The 24,589-nt window shown below is 38.0% G+C and overlaps 1 protein-coding gene across 1 annotated transcript in view; it reads right to left on the bottom strand.

The window, feature by feature from the left end:
• PIKFYVE (phosphoinositide kinase, FYVE-type zinc finger containing) overlaps nucleotides 1-24,589 on the bottom strand; it is a 74,312-nt gene that overhangs the window by 26,304 nt on the left and 23,419 nt on the right. Inside the window, exons 10-21 of the mRNA XM_068968154.1 lie at nucleotides 24,115-24,262; nucleotides 23,397-23,564; nucleotides 16,560-16,619; nucleotides 14,831-14,960; nucleotides 14,060-14,240; nucleotides 13,350-13,424; nucleotides 10,593-10,700; nucleotides 5,440-5,580; nucleotides 4,615-4,741; nucleotides 3,229-4,388; nucleotides 1,530-1,630; nucleotides 305-376 (exon numbers count right to left, since the gene is read on the bottom strand). Coding sequence (XP_068824255.1) covers nucleotides 305-376; nucleotides 1,530-1,630; nucleotides 3,229-4,388; nucleotides 4,615-4,741; nucleotides 5,440-5,580; nucleotides 10,593-10,700; nucleotides 13,350-13,424; nucleotides 14,060-14,240; nucleotides 14,831-14,960; nucleotides 16,560-16,619; nucleotides 23,397-23,564; nucleotides 24,115-24,262 — 2,471 coding nt within the window. The remainder of the gene's footprint in view (nucleotides 1-304; nucleotides 377-1,529; nucleotides 1,631-3,228; nucleotides 4,389-4,614; nucleotides 4,742-5,439; nucleotides 5,581-10,592; nucleotides 10,701-13,349; nucleotides 13,425-14,059; nucleotides 14,241-14,830; nucleotides 14,961-16,559; nucleotides 16,620-23,396; nucleotides 23,565-24,114; nucleotides 24,263-24,589) is intronic.

Raw genomic sequence — 24,589 nt, 5'->3', positions numbered from 1 at the left:
TAAGATTTAAACTGAGGCCCTTAGTTTCTCTTGTCTCTCATCTGAATCACTAAAAACAGACATCCTAGAAAAAAAAATCTGCAGGACTGCAGGGCAATTAGATGGGCATAGATCTGAAAAATGAACTGGAGAAGACTTCCTGGGTTGAATATAAAACAGATTACTTCTCTGTACAGTAAGCCCTGACATTAGGCATGAACAGGAAGGTCAAACAACAATGCTCCAACTCATGTTTATGTTTAGGTTGAAACTTTGTGCATCAAAAAAAGCATAAATAGAACATAAGGAGAAAATTGGTTCTTACCGGAAACAGTATCTCTCTAAAAATATTCCTAATGTAAGATCATTTTTTCCATAAAATTCCATTGTTACAATCCTAAAAGAAAAGATCATTTCTTAGAAACATATCATGAGAATTACAACCCAGCAAAGACATTTTCATCAGACCCCAAACTGATATCTGTTAGATGTACTTATAATACAGTATTATTATTACCAACAAAACAGGTAATATTCTTTTGTTGTTACGGAACAGGTTTTACCTTATCTGATATAATAGGTTTGGACTACCATATTATAGCATCGTATCCATTCCCAGTCCATTAGTATCTTATGAAACTATTTAACCAGGATACATAAACAATAACAGTAAATGGGTAAGTCTGATTTGCATGAGGAAGAAGTACAAGCTCCCTCTACCAAGCTTTAAACTCCACCAATACAAAATGGGACTCCTGTCTCTGCTCTCCAGTCTACACCACTACTAAGCAAGAAGAGCAGCAGCTCATATTCTTCCAGGAGAGCCAGTTCCCAAATTCACATCCAACTTTATACCTAAGTAAGAGAGTTCAGCTACACATACCCTTTTGAAACTGACATCTTATTCAAACCTAGACCTAAATTCCCATGGGCTCAACCAGACCCAAGTCAGCCTGCTGGAGCAACAGCGATGTAGGAGACTCCCTGATCTCACTGGTAGAAATGAGTGTTTCTGGTGTCCAAAATTAAAATATGGAAGACATTTTGCTGTGGCAAGTACTCCAACAACAAGCAGTTATGTTCTATAGTACTTAAGATCAGAGGTAAACTGTATAATAACTAGGCTTTGTGACTATCATTGGAAACAAATTATAACATTATAAAATGTGTTACTATCAATCTACTTGGAATTAAGTTTTAGAATAAAACTTAAGGCAAAAAACTGACTTTTATAAAAACAATGCCCAAAGAAAACCTGCCTGATTTGTGCATGTTATCAAAGTGCTTAAAACCAGCTTTTATGTATCAACTTTCACTTTTTTATAATTACAAACTGTTCTTGTATCCCTCTTCACTCTTAACATACTTTTATTTACTTCTACTCATGAACAAATCCAAATTTCATAATTTAATTTACAAGTTCAGAAGTTCCATCAATTCACATATGACCAGCAGCTTGCCGTGTACCTACACAGCCTAATGGCTGAATTTTTTTCACAGTTGCTGGAATTCTGTCAAGTACAACATGCAAGGGAGGGAAGGAGACCTACCAAGGACTGACACAGGCACTGGGCGCATTGCTGGACTGGGCAGAAGAGCTGCTGAAGAGCACACACAGCCTCTGGTGGTTGACAGGGTTCAGACAGTCCACCTGGAAGGGAAGGAACATCCGAGTGAGCACTCCAACTCCAATGCGCGCCTCCAACATCCAACACACTCCACTCAGTTTATAAAGCCTCCATCAGCACTACAGGGGTTCCAGTGAAGACTGAAAACTACAGGGAACTAAATATAAGGAAGAAGAGCAGTTAATTTTTCAGTTAAAACAATCCAAAAGGTTTAAAAATGCAAGCATGTCTCAACTTGCTTTCTTACTCTTTATTTTTACAAAACTACATTAAATTATTTTGGGAGTAGTTATTTAAATATGAAACAGTCTGAATTAATAGCTGGATATAATCTCAACCTGAGACACCCAGAAATCTAAATTCTAAGGTATTTATTTGTATTTTATACCTGCTTTTGATCATTACAAAGGTAACATCTGTCTCTGTAAAAATTTAAACAGCTCAGAGGAAGATGCACAAGTCTTCGAAGTACATAAACCCTTTCCTCCTCCCAAACTCCCAAACTGATAAAAATTTGACTGTGTGGTTAAAAATCATGTATTTGCGCTAGCTGATACACATATACACATGGAAACACCCACAGAAGTATACACAGGTGATTCTGTTTTTTTATAAAAATGGGATGATGCTACATATATTAAAACACAATCTGCTTTTTAATACAAGAAAATATGTCATGGGTTCTCTCTGGGTCATTCAATGAGATCCAACTCATCCTTTTAACAGCAAACAGTCAGAAATAACCACTTCAGTAAATATCCTTGTATGTACATTACAATAAAATGTAAGCATCCTTACACAAAATGCTTACTTATCTGTGCTTTGTAGATAATGTACAAGGAATGAGTTATAAAAGATAGAGCTCATGAATCAAAAATACATATATGTGCTCATGTAAATTTAAAAGGCCCCCAAATCACTTTTAATAAGTTTACATAAATGTATAAAACATATATTTATATAAAGTTTATTGTAAGCATTTTTCCATACTTCATTAACCATGGTTCTTATCACATTCCTTTTTTCCAATTTCATGTATTAAAAACAATATACTATCATTATTTAATCCTTCCTAGACTCGTCTATGGGCTTGCACAGAGTCGGACATGACTGAAGCAACTTAGCAGCAGCAGCAAACTTGTGAAAGTGAACATCTATTTGTTTTATTAAACAACTGCATTTTCTCCTCAAAAGATGGATTTGTTCATGAGTTTTATCACCTATAATTTCCTATAATAAGGAAAAAAAAACACACGCATTTCCTATAATAAGCTTCTAACTCTACTCTCCAGCTGGCTACCATTAAAAGGATCAAAGACATCACATTACACCCAAGTCATCATGTCAGAAATTCTAAGCAGCTACACACTGCCCCCTACCTCACAGTTCTGAGTTTGCTGTGAGCTTAGCCTGAAACCTTCAAATCTAGTTTCATCACATTACACTCCTATTTCATACATTTTAAAGTAACACACAAGACAAAAGAGACCAAAAAAAAACCACATATGAAATATTTAATAAATCTGCATGCAAGCTGTCATATTTGACTTTTTTACCTTGCCACAGCAGAGATTTTCCACCCATCGTAAATGTACACAAGCACAAAAGCAGTCTTGCTCACCTTTGTTGACCACACTGCATCACTTGTAATCAACCCTTTTTCTTCATCACCTTCAGTTCTGCTTCCTGATTTACCACTTGAGGTACCTGACGCCTCCTTTGAGTAAGCAAAAGGGTCTGAATTTTTTTGCTGGATTCTTCCTCCTCTGGCCCGATAATCAGCTAGCATTCTCCCCAAGCTCTGGCTGTCCCCCAGGTGCTCAGCAATTCTGGTGCTCACAAGCTCATGTGAGGGCAAGACTTGAATGGACTTGGCCTGAACACTTCCATTCATGCCCTGAAGGCCAGAGAGATCCCTAAGCATCTGTTTCTTCCGCCTGCTCTCCATTTCCTTGAACTCCTTATTGAGGAGAGGAGACCAGTAAACCTGCTCCGCAAAATAATCTCGGGTAGAGCATCTCATGCCCTTGTCAGTTAAAAGGAAGGGCTCCCGGAATGTGATGACTGGCGAGATGCAGAGAATCACATCTTTCAACTCTTGCTTAAAGGTCAAAGAATCAGTCTTCCGTTTATCTTCAGAAGAGGTTACTTCTTCAGTAACATACAGGCCGGTGTCATCCTGCAGAGGGTCTCTAAAGGCTCTCATCTGGCTTGTGGGATCCGGAAGCTCCTCTGTTTGCTGCAAAGCCTCTGGCTGCTCACTGCCTATGGCGTCCTGTTGGTCATCCACATGGAGCGGCAGCAATGACTCTGGTACTGATGGAAAGAGAGCACAGGGGGCACCCATCGGGCAAGCTGCTGGGGCATGCTCTTGAGGCTTTAAAGAGGCAACATCCTGCGGCACACTCTTATTTTCCTGGTCACCCTTCTCAAATAGAATCCTTGATTCTAGCAAACTGCCATCATCAGAAGGCAGAAAGTCTGGAGGGAAGTCAGGCTCCCGGGGGAGGGGACTTCCGCTGAATGGCTCCTGTGCAGCCCCTTCATCCTCCTGTCCCTCAATCAGAGAATGGAAGGAAGGGTTTTGAGTTAATGTTGGAGGCATAGCAAATTCATCCATAAGGAAGGAGATTTCTAGTTGAGAATGATAAGCTACACAGATCATAAATATTAAGATCTCCTTAACTCGAGCCAGCTCATAATCAGAGCCTCCTCTAAGCTTGATTGTACAGCCCAGGTGCTGTGGACAGCCTTCAAAAAACATCAGTGTTTTGGTTTGTTCTACAAATAAACAAACACAAGGTTAAGAAGGTTTAGGTGGCAATCCAGAAGTCCAGACAGAATTAGTTCATTATCTTAACATCTACCAGATAAAAACTCTTAAGACCATAGTTGTATGCTAATAGCCATTTCCTACTATTAATATATCAACATCATCATTCTGCTGAGTTTATTCATTTCCTCAGGTCCCCCCATTTCAGGTGAATCTACACTAAAGACCACTCACCATTAGGCAACTGAAACATCTGCATGTAAAACTTGTGACAGGTGCCCAGGTGGGGTTTGGTGAGCAGCTGGTCCATTGACATCACCAAATCGCCTTGGGTCATCCGGCTAACTCTTTCTAAAACTTGCTAGAACACAGAACAACATCATAGTACAAAATTAAAGAAGAATAAAATTTTAGTACATTTTATATGGAAAAATAATAGAAACATTTGAAAATGCCCTCACCAAAAAAAAAAAAAAAGAAAATAGAAAATGCCCTATTCTCTTTCAAGATGAATTTCCTTGATTTTAGTAATTATATGACTTTTACTGATTCTAGATAAGCCTACACTTAGCAATCAATATGTGCTTACTAAAATAAACCATACTCACATTAATAATATCAAAAGACATTTAAGTATTATTCACTGGCACAAGATACTGATTCAGCGGTGGTGGGTGGGGAATTTCCACAACTGACCTCCATACTAAAGAAGGTAATTTTTCAAGGGAGAGAAAATTTTCTGCTTTGTATGATTCCCCAAACAAAATGACGCCTCTACTAAGACTACTTAATAACTAATGTCAACTACACCTATGGTTTGGTAGACACTTATAATGAGTGTTACATAACTTATTATGTATGAGTGCTACATTAATTATACTTTCTTCGAGCCTGAGATCCTCCAGTCTTAAATAAGGAAAGCGCTGCCGTTCCTGTACTTTCAATATATACAGTACAGCTAAGAAATAAACAATCAAAGAATACTGTTTATCTACCACACATGCATATAAATTTACAAGCTGTCATTTTTAGAAATAATAGAAAAATAAGAACACTCACTGATTTTACATTAATGACCAAAGTAATGCCGTGTTCCAGCAACATATCCTGTGCAATTCGAGATACCGTTTTCTCAACCAGAACCAGTGTGGGTCGAACATCAACTATTCGCTGAACATAATTCTTTAGGAATTCCCTTTCCTAAGTAAGATAAATAAAAAATACTGTATGTGGTACAAATCAAGATCTAGACATATAAAAATACTAGGGCAGTGTGACTAGTAACATCAAACTAAGTTTTCTTCATCCACAAACCACTACTAATAGAAGTTTCCTACTAAGTAAACATTGTACTGATGTGTTAACTCATTTTTCAGGTCCTCAATCTCAGGTAAAAATATGCTAAATATCACTTACCACTGTGTAAGCAAATTAATTTAAACACAACCAAGAATACTATTTATCATTCTAAACTGCTGACTATGCTAGAAAGTTTCAGAAGAAACTTTATTCTCCAACTCACTAATTTTTCTTTGAAGGACTTTGAGTTCTCAATAACTTGTAATGAAAGCCAAGAATCCAATTAGCTAGCTCTCAAAGCTTAAAAAATCAAAAAATTCTCACAGCTTCCCAAATGAAAGCAACTAAGTATTTTTAATATAATTATGGATTTCCCCTTTTACATTCTGAAACTAACCAGAATAACTCTTCTTTCAGGTATTTGAATAAATAACTAACAGACACTGTTTCAGCTACTTCCTAATTTCTATCTCCCAACAGATAATATTCTACTTAGAACAGTGGTAGTGACAAATTAAAACAATGTTTAATACAATTTCATGACAAAGGCTTACTCTCAAAGCAAATGAATGTTGTAAATAACAACTCGAGTTTAAAAAGTGTAATTAATTAATTGCTTTATAAAATCTCTAGACTCAGGAGACAGTGGAAGGTGGGGACACACCTGTCACTTCTGCTCCAAATGCCCAGTGTTTTCTGAGTCAATTTTGTATTCATGGTCAGAGCCACCAGCAATGGATGAGCCTATTCCCTGCAATGAACTTGCCTGTTATATTTCTTTTCACCTTTCTCTGTCTTACTGATAGAAACTGGACATTCTCAAATTATCCCATTATTAACAAAAAGAAATTTTTTTCCCATTTTAAACTTTTTGTCCTTAATTTTTAATTTTTATTTTTTTCTTTCATTTTTTTCTTAATTACTTATTTTTGGTTGCTGCACGAGGGCTCTCTGTAGTTACGGGGGCTACTCTCCAGTTGCAGCACACGGGCTTCTCATTGCGGTGGTTTGTCCTGTTGCACAGCAACAGGCTCCAGGCGCATGGGCTTCGGCAGCTGTGTCTCATGGGCTCTGGAGTGCAGGCTCAGTAGCTGTGGCCATGTCTCATGGGCTCTGGAGTGCAGGCTCAGTAGCTGTGGCCATGTCTCATGGGCTCTGGAGTGCAGGCTCAGTAGCTGTGGCCATGTCTCATGGGCTCTGGAGTGCAGGCTCAGTAGCTGTGGCCATGTCTCATGGGCTCTGGAGTGCAGGCTCAGTAGCTGTGGCCATGTCTCATGGGCTCTGGAGTGCAGGCTCAGTAGCTGTGGCCATGTCTCATGGGCTCTGGAGTGCAGGCTCAGTAGCTGTGGCCAACAAGCTGCTCTGCAGCATCTGTAATCTTCCAGACCCACATTGGCAGGTGGATTCTCAACCACTAGACCCCCAGGGAAGTCCCAACAAAAGGAAATTTTTTTCCCTGAAATGTGTTAATCTACTCCGCTTATCAAATTGCAATGTAATGACATTTTAGACTATTTTATTTGTGCAGCTTCAATAAAGAAGAACTAAAATAAATTCATTTTTGTTTAAGTTTCTGGCCTCCAGTATAGGGATAGCAAATACATTTCCTCACAGTTCCAGCTCCAGTCAACTATTATGATTGTACATGAAGCGCCTTGCTAAAACTGGGGCTTGGACCAGGCTCAGCAAGGAACGAGTATCAGGAGGCAGGCCCGGGAGACAGAATGGAGCAGGGGTAGACCAACAGACCTCTGGGGCAGACCTTGTGAAGACAGTATGATGCCCAGCCTGATTTTATCCTTGCCCTTTTTTTCTCATTCTCCTTTTTTACTAGCTACCCTGCAGCTTCCTCTTTGACTGCATGACTTCCTCTTCGTCATGCCACGATGAGTTCCCCCACTCCAAGCAAAGGGCGGGGGAGTGTCAAATCAACTGATATTTTCTGTCAATTCAAACTAAAAACCTGAATAGGTCAGGACTTAAAGATATAATAAACTATATTCTGAAGCACTGATGAACAAGATGCTTTGTTGCTATTACTCAGTTGCTCAATCGTGTCCAACTTTTTGAGACCCCATGAACTGCAGCACGCCAGGCTTCCCTGTCCTTCACTATCTCCCAAAGTTTGCTCAAACTCACATTCACTGAGTCAGTGATGCCATCCAACCATCTCATCCTCTGTCATCCCCTTCTCCTCCCACCTTCAATCTTTCCCAGCATCAGGGTATTTTCAAATGAGTCAGTTCTTCGCATCAGGTGACCAAAGTATTGGAGTTTCAGCTTCAAACATCAGTCCTTCCAATGAATGTTCAGGCTTGATTTCCTTGAGGATTGACTGGTTTGATTTCCTTGCAGTCCAAGGGACTCTCAAGAGTCTTCTCCAACACCACAGTTCAAAAACATCAGTTCTTCAGTGCTCATCCTTCTTTATGGTCCAACTTTCACATTACTACATGACTACTGGAAAAACCACAGCTTCGAGTATATGGACCTTTGTCGGCATAGTGATGTCTCTGCTTTTTAATATGCTGTCTAGATCTGTCATAGCTTCATTTTCAAAGAGCAAGTGTCTTAATTTCATGGCTGTAGTGACCATCTGCAGTAATTTTACAGCAAAAATAAAGTCACTGTTTTGTCACTGTTTCCACTGTTTCCCCATCTATTTGCCATAAAGTGATGGGACTAGATGCCATGATCTTAGCTATTTGAATGTTGAGTATTAAGCCAGCTTTTTCACTCTCCTCTTTCACTTTCATCAAGAGGCTCTTTAGTTCCTCTTTGCTTTCTCCCCTAAGAGTGGTGCCATCTGCATATCTGAAGTTACTGATATTTCTCCCCGCAATCTTGATTCCAGCTTGTGCTTCATCCAGCCTGGCATTAAACATCTTCTCCTATCTTAAAGCTTCTTTTCAGATTATGAATTTACTCAGACATGCAACTGTGCGGTAGTTTGAACATTCTTTGGCATTGCCCTTCTTTGGGATTGGAATGAAACTGACCTCCAGTCCTGTGGCCACTGCTGAGTTATCCAAATTTGTCAGCATATTGAGTGTAGCACTTTAACAGCATCATCTTAATATAATTATACAAGTTACACTTAATAAGTTATATTAATTAAATCATGTTTATTAATATACATTTGCCCAGAGCATATGTGTCCAACATGAAGACTTCAGTCTATTAACCTGGTCATAAAAGGGGAGTTACAGTGGATAAATCTAAGGACAACTTTTTGGTAACTAAATACAATTTTACAACAATTTTACATATTTTACATCTCTGCAATCAGGATGTATCTTGCAAACCATGTGGCTGAGATCTAAGTCTGTAAGTCTTCCACTGATACCAGAGAGTCAAGAAAATTCCCAGCATCAAAGTAGCTCAGTTTTCCACAAACCATAACTGTGTTTCTTCTGATTCCTTATTTCAGTTCTCACTGAAAAGTCACAGTAAATCAGAGCTAGAAGGAATGGCATAAATCTGGTTGAAACCCCTCATTTTTACTGATACCTAGCTGAATTCCAAAAAGGAAACAGTCCCAGTTAACAGAGTTCACTAAGCAGCAGAGCATGGTGCCTTTCACCACAATTAAGTTTTTTCTGTGTCTGTGAATTGAGAACAAAAGTTTCCCTGGTGGCTCAGTGGTAAAGAATCCACCTGCCAATGCAAGAGACATGAGTTCAATCCCGGGTCTGGGAAGATCCCACGTGCCTTGGAGCAACTAAGCCTGTGCGCCACAACTACTGAGGCTGTGCTATAGAGCCCAAGAGCTGCAATTACTAAAGCTACGCAACCTAGAGTCCATGCTCCACAACAAGAGAAGCTGCCACAATGAGAAGCCTGTGCACCATACCCAGAGAGTCACCCCCACTCACAACTACAGAAAAGTCCACGCAGCAACCAAGACCCAGCCAGATGAATTAATTTTTTTTAAAAAGTTACTACTCCTATCACGTGCAAAAGTGAGCTCATGAATTTCCAAGTAATGCTTTTCCTAAATGTTTCTGGAACAGAATATTAAGTGTTTCTGCTATAACAGGAAAAACACATTTCTGAAAACCTCCCATTCTGAGCAACTGCTAATTAATTAATAGCGTTTATGGGAGAAAAGAAGTTGGGGCAGACAACCTACACAACTTCATATCAAAAGCACTAATAAGAATAATAAGTGGTACCTTGACAGAGGACTTGGACAGCCCAGCCAAGCAGCTTAGCCTAGCTGGAGGTGGCCTCAAGGGAAATTTTAAATGTACAAAATCAACTGCAACAGTACAAGTGGAAATGAAGCTCCAAGCAATGAGTGCCCAAAAGCCATCCAGGACCAGGGGCTGGGTCTCCCTGGGGAGAGAGCTCTTTCAGCAGGAGCTCATTTCTAATCTCTTAAAATGGAGCTAAAGGGCTGTGTGGGAACTGAGCTGAGGGCTATAATCCTACTAAAGCTATTCTGGGCCTCCTCACTTAAGAAAAACCACACAGAAATGGACACAACTTCCATCTGACATCACTCCCTTTTACTGACACTTAGTGTTCTAGAAACATGTTTTAGTAGAATGGTCTATATTGAAAAACAGGTGTTACTGCTGGAAACCTGATTAAAAATCGTTAGACAAATCCTTAAAGTAAGTTTATGACCCCAGTGTGAAGAAAAAACAGGATTTTCACCTTTTTTTCAACTATTCCCCAAAAGTCACATGTTGCCATTAACACTTTGCAATTAAAAACGGTGACAAAGGCTTTGGTAAGCTTCTAAAGTATGATACATAAGAATGTCTTCTATAATACATTTTTTAATGAAACAAAAGCAATGAAGTTTGCCTATCAAATTTAACCAGCTGGAAGAAAGTGTAAGAGTTGGCAAGTACCTTAGTATACAAACATTCCTCCAGATTATGGTTTCAGTAAGGAGTTCTTACCTGAAGCACAATAGGATCAATGCAAGTAAATTTGGTTTCTTCTCTGTAGAGATATTCAATGGAACACTTCAACAGAAGAATTTTGGGGTTTTTAATAGAAGAATTCATCTAAAATATAAATGAACAGTTTGCTAAAACTTTGAAGGTTTGCAATTTATAGACCTCCTTTAATCACAACTCTAAGTTCATACTGGTCATAATTCCTCTTAAATAGATTCCCTCATTATATTCAGATTAAAATACTCTCATTTATTTTGTGCTATTCTTTTTTTTCAAAGCAAATAATTACAGCCATGCAAAGTTCTTTAAAAACTGGCTTCTTTTTCACTAATGCTATTTTACCCAATTTTCTATACTCTTAACTATCTTTTTTTAAATCCTTAATGTTTTTAAGAAAAGTTATCACACCCTCGGTAGGAAGGAGAGGGACTTAAAAGATAGGCTACTTGATAAACTCCCAGAGATCAGCAATTTTAAAAGCAGAATTTAACTTTTCTAAGACTCAAGAAAAGTAGAGGAGGGAGAAAGGAATTAAAACATCTGCTGAACATATTTTTGATGGAATAAATTTCCAGCAGTTGTAAATTTGCAAGCTAAACTGGGAAACAAGAAGTTAACAACAGAAAATCTTAAAACACATCCAGAAATAGAGACTCAAACAATATACCCTAACCACACAACTAAAGCCAGAGGCAGAGGAGTCTGCATCCTGCAACAGAAGTTTCCATCTGAAAAACTTATTAGCAGGGCTTTTTTAGTAACTACAAATTAAAGACTATCTCTAAACATGGTCATTGGGGCCAGATATTCATTCACCCATATGTGACCACCACACGCACATAACTTTTTAATTCTGGAGATAAGCACAACATACCTACCTCTGAATTCAACAAACATCATTTAATCAGATTTAAAGTACTACTTTGATGGGTACAGTGCTGTTTTAATAAGACTCTATGTAGAAATATGGACTTTGGATCATTGCTATGAAATAATATCAAATTCAAACATAACTTTATTTATCTATGGTCACTAATACTTTTCAGGACGTTTAATACCTTATAAAAATATATTATTATTCTCAGCTTAGAAAAGAGTGAAAACAGACTGTAGTTTATGCATTCAGTTGCTCAAGCTTGAAATTTGCCTGAGCTCTCACGGTAACCAAACCAATAGTACCAGAGATGAGGCCAGGTGTCTCTATTTTTAACACATTCTCTTAGTGATTCTGAAGCACAGCAAGGTCTGAGAACACTGTTACAGATCATCAGTTTCTCTAAAAGTGAGAACCAATAAACACATAAACAACACTGGAAACACCCAGAGTGATTCCATTAAAAAGTCCCACCCAAATGCAAACTGGTGCAGCCACTATGGAAAGCAGTAGGGAGTTTCCCTAAAAAAAATAAAAACAGAGCTACCATATCATCCTGCATTGCACTCCTGGGCAGATATCCAGAGAGAAACTCCAGTTTGAAAAAATACACACACCCCAATGCTCACAGAAGCACTATTTACCACAGCCAAGCCACAGAAGCCATCTAAATGTCCATCCACAGATGAATGGATAAAGATGTAAATACATACACACACACACACACACACACACACACACACAGGAATACTACTCCATCATAAAAAAGAATGGAATCATGACATTTACAGCAATAAGGATGGACCTAGAGATTATCATACTAACCAAGTCAAAGACAAGTATCATATGATATCACTTCTGTGTGGGATCTAAAATATGATAAAAATGAGCTTCTTTAAAACAGAAACAGATTCACAGGCATAGAAAACAAACTTGGTTACCAAAGGGGAAAGTGTAGTGTGGGGGGCAGGGATAAATTAGGAGTTTGGAAATGGCAGCCACTGTGTATAAAACAGATAAACAACAAGATCCTACAGTATTGCACAGGGAACTATATTCAATATCTTGTAATAAACTTAATGGAAATTATGAAAAAGAATATATATATGCATATACCTATAACTGAATCATTTTGCTGTATACCAGAAACACAACACTATTAATTAACTATACTTCATTAAAATAAAATTTCGTTTAATTAAAATAGTAGTCCCACCCTTCCTCTACCCACCCCCCATTCTCACTCCCCTAAAACTACTAAATGAGAATTTCTAAGGTTTGGGCTTAAGAATCTACATTTTTAATAAGGTCCTGATACATATTACATTTGCTAAACAGTAGCCTTCAGAATAAAATGAGAGACAAAGCCCTCATCTGCTTCCTCCAGCCTCATTTCCTGCCAGTTCCTGGCACCGTCTGGCACCTTAGGATCTCAGACTTCCCTTAGTACAAGGGGTTATTTACCCTTCTCTCTGTGCTGATACTAGAAAGAGGCCTCACAGCTGAAGGTACAGAGAAAGATATAGAATTCCAGTCATAATTCTATGTTCAGCCCTATAAGGAAGAACAAAGTTTTGAAATGGTAGGCCTCTGGAAGAATTCTGGTCTGTTAGAAAATCTTCTATCCCTGAGCTGTGGCAGGGTCAAGAGAGAAATGACACCAGCATCCTCTCAGCCTGTTGACTGGGAAGCCTTCTTCTGTCTGATGAGTTCTCACTGTCCAAGTCCCTGTCATCATCAGCTCTGGGAGACTCTCCCTGAACCCCCAAATTTTACTGCTAGTCACTCCTCCCTTTCCCTCCATGGTGAGGGCACCCTCAGCTTGTTGGCTTGGCACACAGTCATAGTTTGCCGAACTTCAATGTTGAACTGAATCACGTTACCTTTTTATGTGCAATATTCTTGGTGCAAACAAATCCATTGACAACCACAGAATCAAACTTCTTTCCACCTGGGATCTAATGAAACAATTAAGAAAACAATACAATTCGATATACATCTTTAGAATGCAGTCAAATGAATTCTATAAGTATTTATTTCCACTTTTTGTTTTCACTATTATGTAACCAAATAAAAACAAAAAGTTCTAGGATGCATTTCTTCATTTCAACCAATAATTAATGGCACCTTCCTACAATCATCAACTCTCTAACATACTATCTGGTACTCTAGAATACCCATTTGGCCAAACAAATTAATGCCAGATGTCAATTAGAACCGCTATTAAGTTAAACATCATAGGCAAAAAATATAGGCAAAACTCCACTACTCTCCTGCTTTTCCTCAGAACAGTAACAGCATGTGTGAAGAGAGGCCTTCTTATAGATGACACATCAAGAGGAGGAAGTAGGAAAGTCTGGGTTCCCAACTCACTGCAAGCCCAACTTACCCCCGCCCCCACTCATCTCTCACTTCCTAAGAGTGGCTTTTATGACCTTTAAGTGCACTGCTACCAAACAGGACAGAAAAACTTCCCTCTCCTCACTGAGCATCCCTCCTGGCAACGACCCTTTCAGATTACCATTAAGAGATAAATTACTATTGGGCCCATCTCATGAACACCGAACATGAGGAAAACATTGGCAGAGCTCACTTTTTTGATGTGGACAAACTGGCGGATATCCATGTCATCATCCCGGTTCTTGACGTCAGGTCGGACTGTCTGAACAACCTGGCAGACCAGGGATACGATGATGTCCCTCCAAGACGTTGACAATGACTCACTATGGAGCAATTGTTGGAGCAGCGCCATCATGTGGTTATGATTAGCTGAACTACAAAAATGTTACAGGAAAGACGTTTGCACAGTTAATACTGCCACGGAAAACAGCTCTGAAGATGCAACACAGTCTACAAAGAAATCAGCACATGACTTAATGGCTTACAGGTAAGATCTTCTTGGTCATTTTATTCTTTCAGCATATTTGCACCTTAATGCTTTTGCATATAAAGAAAATCTGTGAATATCTTCAATTAAGATAACCCATTTAAGGGAGGTTCAAGAGCGAAGAGATAAGTGCATACTTGTAACTGATTCATGATGTACAGCAGAAACTAACACAACACTGTAAAGCAATTATCCTCCAATTAAAAAATTGAAAAATAAATAAAACAACAAGTCTATGGGTTTGATTAAAAAAAAAATCCTATTTAATTCAATTAAATTTTAACACATAAATAACAACGGGGATAGACAAGCACAACTAGGACGCTCTGCTTTATTAGAAGTTTTACCAGAACAGGCTTTATTTCCTAAGTAATGTTAGCATTTTTGACTTTATAAGGAAGAACTATACAAATGCCTTATCAAGTCACTTAAGATTAGAAAAATGGAGAATTAAAATGAATAAGCTCACTGCCTTACAGCAACCTCTCCATAGCTTGTTTCTCTCCATTCTCCTCCCTCAGCAGCTCCAGGTTGTTATGATGCCAGCCCAAAGGTGTGAAAGGCAGTTCTTTGGATTTTTCCTCAACTCGACGGTTAAATAAGGATTCTAAGTATAAAATAAGAAATTATATTCATTGTCAAGTTTTATACCATCTACTCAGAGATTTAGAAACCAACAACCTATCTTTTAAACATTTTTAAGTTAGCCAATTCAAATTATTGATGTAAAAAAAGCAAGGACATGTTTAAATTCATAGATAAATAAAATTAAGTCTGAGTTAGAAAGTCAACATTCTCAACAGCCAAAATTATAGACAGAAGTGTAAAGAGTAAATTTACATAAGCAACCAGGACTCTCAAGAAAGTAACTATAAATACGGCTTTTGAAAAGCAAATGAAATGAGATTTGTTTACAGTCTTTTTATTTATTTGGGGATATTAAGAAAGAGAGGTGGTTAATTTTCCCTATAAAATCACAAACTGAACACTGCATTCAACAGAAATCAGAATGCAAGGAGAACTTGTGATAGTGTGGGTGCTGAGAAAAGCTCAGCTTTGATTCGTCTGAACCAGGATATGACAGTCTAGAAAGTCTACTCAAACAATCCTTTCAGTGTTTCATTTTCAATACTAGAACAAAAAAGGCTTTCTTCTTAATTGGCAAAACTTTTACAAGTCAGACCAAAAAATTAACTGTGAAGAAATCAAACCATGGTAAATAGTAATTTATATAAAATTTTGTAAATGATCAAAACAAACAAAAAAAAAGGTAATACTAAATGCTTTGCAAAAAAGATGCTCACTAAATAACTTTTGAAATTGTGATTGAATAAATGGAAAGAAAAGAGGTAAAAATTCTCTAGTCTTTCCCCTCTTAAAGCAAACTGAACAAATGACAAAAAACCTTCAACTAAACAGTCCAGCAGCCTCCAGAGTAAAGCCAGTGTCCATGACAAGTGAGGTACAAGAACAGCACATTTCAATTATGTAAACCCTTGGTCTATCTGGTTGAACCAGATGCTTGAAGGTGAATTTAGAAATAAGTTGTGACACTATCTGTCAGCAGCTGCCCTTGCACCAGCTCACCCTACCTTCTCTCTTTTATGTGAAACCCTCCCATTATCTGAGGCCTAAACTGTAGCGTGTTATGGACCAAATAAGTGTGTCTTCACTCCACAACAAGCTAAGTAGGGGTGGGGTTAGGAAAGGTTTGTATTCTTCTGTACTTCCTTTCGTCCCCAAGGAAATCATAAGCAGAATTAGTTCTTTATTTCCTTCAGTCCACTTATTGTCCAAATCCAGAGAGCAAGCAACATCCTCAATTAGATAAGATCTGCCTGTGGCTTTTTGATGAGCTTGACAATCACTTGATGATATGTCTATCAATACTTAATACTATATTCATGATACAGAAAAGCATTCCCGTGATATAGAAAAGCCTTTAAATGAATAAAATTCAAAATCTAGGTAGACTTTTAAACAATTATTTTTCAGATCAGAGACCTCTCAAACTAAGTCCAAGTTTATATTTTTGGTTTTCAGCAGTCTCAAGGCTACTGCACACATTGAAAAAGTGTGTTCCTATGGTACTAAAATAATATAATGCATTGTCAGTACTCACTCAGTGCCAATCAGTATCCTGGGCCCACAGTGTATCTCCATGAACAAGAGACACGATCCCATGTATAGCTTTTGATAAAATTACCTTTGATGAAGGCGTCACTTATTGATAGCTGTTGTCCTCCATTGTCAGAAATCAAATACTCTGTATGCCAGGGAGAGAAAAGAGAGAGGAGGAAGGAAAAGGAGAGGCCTATGACTATAACAGGCTAGCATAATTATACAGAAAACACACCCACACACAAAGTATTACTCACACTAAACCCATCACAGCCAAGTCACGTAAACTTTAGGCTAAAATATTAGTTTATAACTTGTTTTGCATACTTCATACTAAACTTGATAGACTTAATAACTCAACAGAGCCATGAGACAGCAATGACAGATAATCTTTTTAACAGATGAGTTTTCCCTTATCAAACCTGAACTGCTTTATGAAAACTGAGGTCTGTCACGGATTTACATGACAAGCCTAAAAAGTTACACTCTTTATCTCATCCATAGCCATATAACAAATAATAAGTTCAGACAGAGAACACACTGCATAAAAAAAAATAAGGTGGGGTTTTTTGAATTTCAAAATATAAGCTATAAAACAAATTAATACAAAAATGATAATGGAAGGGAATTAAGACATAGTTACTCATAATGATTATATTAGTTTTTGAGTTTTAATGTTTCAAAAATTCTAACCAAACACTTCCAAATAGTTGCCGAAAGATAACTTCTCAACACATTCTGAATGTGTTCTTTCAAAACTTTTAGAATATTAAATATTACAAATGAAACTTATTCTTTACTTTCGCATGACCTTTCCTCTAGGTCTGTGACCAAGCACAGCTCAAATGAGGTTCTTTCTACCGTGCAAATTTAACCACAATGCATTTTAAGTCCTTTAAGGTAAAGGTGATCCACAAAATTCTTTTCAAGTAGATCTCATTTATAAACAAAAGGGCTTCAAAGTCAATGTGTTTATAAGCCAATACACTCATCCTTCAAAACAAAAGAGCAGAGAAAAAAAAATTTAGCAAGTTCAAGTGTGCCATGCCAAATACAATATAATCAAGTATGTGGACCAGTGAAAACAGATATTATACTTTATTTCTACACCTCCCTCACAGAAATTAATAATGCCAATGCCTGTTTATCCGACTAATATACAGAGGCTTTAGAAGCTTTATTCTTCAGTCTAAAGGATATATATGTACATATATATATATATATATAATTTCAGAAGCAATAGATTTTCCCCATTTAATTATGAAAAAACTTTAAACATACAGAAATCCCTATATATCCTCCATCGAGTCTGAACAATTGTTAATGACTTGCCGTATCTGATTTCTCTGTGTGCTTTTTTCCCAGACCATTTGAACTTACACGTATCATGACATTTTACCACTAATACTTCAGCATGCATCTCTTAAAAACTAAGAGCATTCTTCTCTAGAGCCATAATATTTACACACTTAAGAAAACTGACAATTTCTTTTTTTTTGACAATTTCTTAATATCATTATATTAGTCCATATTCAAGTTTATCTGTTTCCAAAATGCTTTAATAAATTTTTTTTTCCCCTCAAACCTGGATCATTAAGGTTCATACATTACATTCTCTTCATTTTCTCTTCATCTAAAGAAGACCTTCTACCTTTTTCTTTCTCCTGATATTGAATTTTAAAAGAACTTAGGCCAAATGTCACATTCTGGATTTGATGGACTGTCTCCTCACGGTGCTGTTTAACTTGCTCTTATACCCCACAGACTGGTTCCAAATAGGAAAAGGAGTACGTCAAGGCTGTATATTGTCACCCTGCTTATTTAACTTATATGCAGAGTATATCATGAGAAACGCTGGGCTGGAAGAAACACAAGCTGGAATCAAGATTGCTGGGAGAAATATCAATAACCTCAGATATGCAGATGACACCACCCTTATGGCAGACAGTGAAGAGGAACTAAAAAGCCTCTTGATGAAAGTGAAAGAGGAGAGTGAAAAAGTCGGCTTTAAGCTCAACATTCAGAAAATGAAGATCATGGCATCCAGCCCCATCACTTCATGGGAAATAGATGAGGAAACAGTGGAAATGGTGTCAGACTTTATTTTTTTGGGCTCCATAATCACTGCAGATGGTGATTGCAGCCATGAAATTAAAAGACGCTTACTCCTTGGAAAAAAAGTTATGACCAACCTAAATAGCATATTAAAAAGTAGAGACATTACTTTGCCGACTAAGGTCCATCTAGTCAAGGCTATGGTTTTTCCTGTGGTCATGTATGGATGTGAGAGTTGGACTGTGATGAAGGTTGAGCGCCAAAGAATTGATGCTCTTGAATTGTGGTGTTGGAGAAGACTCTAGAGAGTCCCTTGGACTGCAAGGAGATCCAACCAGTCCATTCTGAAGGAGATCAGCCCTGGGATTTCTTTGGAAGGAATGATGCTAAAGCTGAAACTCCAGTACTTTGGCCACCTCACGCGAAGAGATGACTCGTTGGAAAAGACTTTGATGCTGGGAGGGATTGGAAGCAGGAGGAGAAGGAGACAACAGAGGATGAGATGGCTGGATGGTATCACTGACTCGATGGCCGTGAGGCTAAGTGAACTCCAGGAGATGATGATGGGTAGGGAGGCCTGGCGTGCTGCGATTCATGGAGTCGCAAAGAGTCGGACACGACTGAACTGAACTGATACCCCCATGTTTCCCTATAAATGTGGAGTCAGGTCTAGGGGTTTGAGGAAGTCATGCTTTTCATTTTCTTTTCTAGGTACTACTTGCTAACTTTCCAAGAATAGTTCAGAATCCTGCTTCCAACACATAATAAAATATATTCTAACTGCATAGCTCTCCATAACAAATAGTGAGAAATTAATCAAACCAGAAAATCACACTGACTCAGTTTTACAAGTTTCTGAAAATGAGTTAGCTTATGTAGTACAAAAAAACATGAGCATCTTTTTAAGCATATATACTTAAACAAATTTTAACAATTCATATTTCCTCAGTGTTAAAAGCTAGAGAACAATCCCTAAGAAAAGATGTAACAATTTTAGTAACCATTAATTTTAATGGAAAGATGAGAACCACCCATTCTCATTGGTATTTAAGAGAAATGAAAACCAGACGCAGGGGAAATCTATTATTCTTTCATTTTCTGAACTAGATCATTCTGATGACTTTAGTTTCTGGTAACCAGTGTTCCTCTTAATTACAATGTAGAAAAAAACAATTTATTATGTCTCAACTTCACAAAAGAGAAAAAAAATTAATTCTTGTTATATGCTAAAAGCTAACGAGAAAGAAGTGTGAAAGCCAGAAACATTTACTAAGGGGTAAAAGTTCTCAAATTACAGGCTCTCTGAAGTCATTACTAAGAAAGAAGGTAATTATTCTGGTATGTGTGTGTGTATACACATATATGGGCTTCCCTGGTGGCTCAGACAGTAAAGAATCCACCTGCAATGTAGGAAACCTGGGTTCAATCTGGAATATCACTCAGCCATGAAAAAAGAATGAAATCTTTCTATTTGTGAAAACATAGGTTGACCTAGAGAGTATTATGCTAGGTGTAGTAAGTCAGAGAAATACAAATACTCTATGATTTCCCTTATATGTGGGGTCTAAAAACAAAACAAATGAATAACCAGAACAGAGTTATAGATACAGAGAGCAAACAAGTGGTTGCCAGAGAGGAGGAGAGTGGAAGAAGGGAAGAAATAGGTGAGGAGATGAAAGGGTACAAACTTACAGTTGCAAAATAACTAAGTCATGGATATGAAATGTATCATGTGGGGAATATAGTCAATTAACTGTGTAATATCTTTATATGGTAATATATCATACTGAACTGGCAATCATTTCAAAATGTATAGAAAGATGGAATAACTGTTGATCAATTATACTTCAAAAACAAACAGAAAAAGAGATAAGATTGGTGGTTACTAGACGAAGGGCATGGGGGAAGGGGGACTGGAGGAAGGGAGTGAAGAGGTACAAACTTTCAATACCAGGGACGTAATATATAACACAATAAATATAATCAACACAGCTATATATCATATGTGAAAATTTTTAAGAGTAAATTCTAAGAGTTCTCATCATAAAGAAAAAAGTTTTTTCTATTTCTTTTATCTTGTATCTATGTGAGATGATAGATGTTCACTAAACTTACACTGTGATGAAGAAGTGAAGTCACTCAGTCGTGTCCAACTCTTTGCGACCCCATAGACTGTTGCCTACAAGGCTCCTCTGTCCATGGAATTTTCCAAGCAAGAGTACTGGAGTGTGTTGCCATTTCCTTCTCCAGGGGATCTTCCCGAGCCAGGGATCAAGCTCGGGTTGCCCACATTGCAGGCAGACACTTTACCGTTTGAGCCATCAGTTCAGTTCAGTTCAGTTCAGTTCAGTCACTCAGTCATGTCTGACTCTTTGCGACCCCATGAATTGCAGCATGCCAGGCCTCCCTGTCCATCACCAACTCTCAGCGTTCACTCAGATTCACATCCATCAAGTCAGTGATACCATCCAGCCATCTCATCCTCTGTCGTCCCCTTCTCCTCCTGCCCCCAATCCCTCCCACCATTAGAGCCTTTTCCAATGAGTCAACTCCTCACATGAGGTGGTCAAAGTACTGGAGTTTCAGCTTTAGCATCATTCCTTCCAAAGAAATCCCAGGGCTGATCTCCTTCAGAATGGACTGGTTGGATCTCCTTGCAGTCCAAGGGACTCTCAAGAGTCTTCTCCAACACCACAGTTCAAAAGCATCAATTCTTCGGCACTCAGCTTTCTTCATGGTCCAACTCTCACATCCATACATGACCACTGGAAAAACCATAGCCTTGACTAGACAGACCTTTGTTGGCAAAGTAATGTCTCTGCTTTTCAATATGCTATCTAGGTTGGTCATAACTTTTCTTCCAAGGAGTAAGCGTCTTTTAATTTCATGGCTGCAATCACCATCTGCAGTGATTTTGGAGCCCAAAAAAATAAAGTCTGACAGTGTTTCCACTGTTTCCCCATCTACTTCCCATGAAGTGATGGGACCAGTTGCCATGATCTTCGTTTTCTGAATGTTGAGCTTTAAGACAACTTTTTCACTCTCCACTTTCACTTTCATCAAGAGGCTTTTGAGTTCCTCTTCACTTTCTACCATAAGGGTGGTCTATACTGTACACCTTAAAATTATATACTGCTTTTTGTCAATTCTATCTCAATAAAACTAGAAAGGGGGAAAAAGTAACAACAACAACAACCAGGCACTCTCCATCTCCTTATTATCTTGGATTTCACTTTTTCTTAGCAGTGAGTGTTCTTTCTTACCTTGACAGAAGTTAAAAAATAAAGCTTCAGTTAATATTATATCAACTTCCCCAAATAACTGACCTAACTTTTCTTTCTTTGCATCACAATTTAAAAATATTTTCCAAGATATCCTTGACATTTCCTGCAGTCTTCAGTACAATCTGGACTTCTGCTAACCTGCCACTTTTTTTGAAAGCACTGACCCTCTTTCAGACTGATCCTCATATGAAGGCTAACTCTCACAATTTTAGTAGAAAAAAATTTTTTTTTCAAAGGTTGAGGTCAGAAAACTGCCAGAGGAGTTGTGACAGTTCTTCCAACTGTCGGTGCTTCCCTTCATTTTCCTTAGAGATGCAATATAAGGGTGCACTGTCAAAACGTCAATGGGGCCTTCTATTTCATTCTTCTCCTAACATTATGAAGTTGGGTTTCCTAAAGCAAATGCTTGACTGGGCTCGGCAGCTCACTGTTTGCTATTATGAATTTCATGATGTCAGGTCACTTTCTTCATGATTTCAAAAAGCGCCTTAACTTTCCAAGAGATGAAATCATCAACAAGTCAAAAATGTATTTCATAACTCTACTTTCAGCACAATGAAACTGCCACCAGCTACGTCCAGGAAATAGATACCTCTATCATGACAGATCATGCCACCTCTGAACCACATCTATCATTCATATGACAAAAATCCAAATCCTCCACATGACCAGCATCTACAGTTAAATCTCACCTAAGTGCCCAGTCTGCGTCAATGTCCTTTCATACTCACCCAATGTTCACCACCACTTCTCCAATTTCTGCTTTGAGGATTCTGATACAGATGTGTATCATACTCATGTTCAGTGCTAGTCAGGTCTCTCCTTTTCTTAAACCTAAACTGGCTTTTAATTATATCCAACAAAGTAAGCCTCATCACCCATTAAAAAAAAAAAAATCTCTTTTCTGCATACTGCTATATTCAGTTTTAGTAATGGCTTAAACTTATTTTTCCTTTTATACCAAATCTCCTTTGAATTATGATTTTTGAGTCAGTAGACTAAAACCTCAAATAGAACAGCTAAAAGAATGATTTTCTTTTGTATTAGAGAAGAAAACTTTTTTACAAATACAGCATGTATACAACAAGCATTTTAAGTAATAAAGATGCTTTGGAATGTGTGAATGTTTTTCGCCAGTCTAGTTCAAGCACCTGGAAAGGTTTAGTGAAACACTATGCTACTGGGTAACAGCATAAGCAAAGAGGCTTTAAAATATTAAATGAAAAAAGAGAAATGAATAGAGCAGAACATCCATGTTATAATGCAAAGAAATGCCACCTTGGAAGTTGCACATTATGCTAAGGGAAAAGTAGTCTGATGCTGTTCCCTTTAATGACTAAAAGCTTTAAGCTGGGTACGGTGGTACTAAGGGAGGAAACAAGAAATGAAAGGAACTGGAACCAACCAAAAAGAAAAAAAACATGTGGAGAAGAGGTGTGGGAAAAATGAGAAAGGGTGGACCAAAACCCACAGCAAATCCCCTCAGCCACGGGGACAGAGGAAGCAAGAAGGACAGGCCGGATGAGATCCACGGCCCAACTCTCCAGCCTGTGTTCAGATTCCAGGTGGTGACTCCCTCCTACCTTTTTGGTCAGCAGGGTGAGGGGGCACATGTGGGTACTTGGAGGGCTTCTTGATATGGAAGTTCACGTTGTCCAGCTCCACGTTCAGGCTGATGGAAGCGGCTGAGTCACTGTCCACTGTGGACTGGAAACTGCTGACTGATGTGCGCTTGCTAGGACTGGCAGAATCTTTTAGTGTTGGGGAGGGGAAAGAAATATAGGGAGAGGAGGGGAGTAAAAATGGGTTTCATCAGGGTATTGGAGGAAAGGAGAAAAATGTTTTTTTTTTTAATATACAAGCCCAATGTGCAATACCAAAATGGATACAGTATTTTCATGTATTGATACTTCTGTGTAGACTTAATAAAATTTGAACCAGTTAAATATAAAATGAATTTTTAAAATAAAGAAATATATTGGAGGTTCTGCAGAGAGAAGGCCTGATATCATAGCGAAGAGGTGAGAAAGTTGTCTACTGCAATATTATTAGCTCGGAGTTATTTTTAAGCTGCTGCAAACTAAAGACTACAGCGAAATCTGAAAACACCAGTGATTTAACAAATTGGTTTCTTAAGAAAATACTGTATCTAGGACAATGATTGCTATCAGATGTTCTTTACGTTTAGTTGAAGCCATAAAACTTAACAGTAGGATTATTCCAACTAAATAAACAAAACACTGTATCATACATACACGTTAATGATTCATAAAAACTAAAACGTCAGAAAGTGAAACTCACTAGTCAAATTATCGTCACCTTCTTCAGCTATCTGCTCAGTGTCACTGTCATCAAACTTGATGTCTTTAAACCAGGATGGCTCAGAGTGTCCTTCCACGGAGTTCACCGAGTCACTGTCCGGAGAAGGGGTCTCGGAAAATTCTGTACTCTGAACGAGTCAAGACAGAATCCAAGCAATTGACTCACAATGGCAACAATGTTGAGGCTGTCACACTACAAATAAATTCCAGCCTAATATTTATATAAGGCTAACCACTGAATATATTAAATAAGCAAATCAGTAGAAACTTTAAGTTGTAAGCCAGCATTATAACTGGCAATTCCATTCTTACAACTATAATATTCACGAATCAGCAGGCTAAAAGGCAGCATATTATGATCAAACATATTATATAGATTTTATAGTGTTTCATTTCTTTTATTCCTGAGAGTGAAGATGGCTTAGAATTTATCATAACCCTGTGCCAATGCTAGG

Source organism: Capricornis sumatraensis, chromosome 3 (genome assembly GCF_032405125.1).
Source record: "Capricornis sumatraensis isolate serow.1 chromosome 3, serow.2, whole genome shotgun sequence".
NCBI classification, from domain to species: Eukaryota; Metazoa; Chordata; class Mammalia; order Artiodactyla; family Bovidae; genus Capricornis; species Capricornis sumatraensis.
This window is presented reverse-complemented; position numbering and strand designations above follow the sequence as displayed.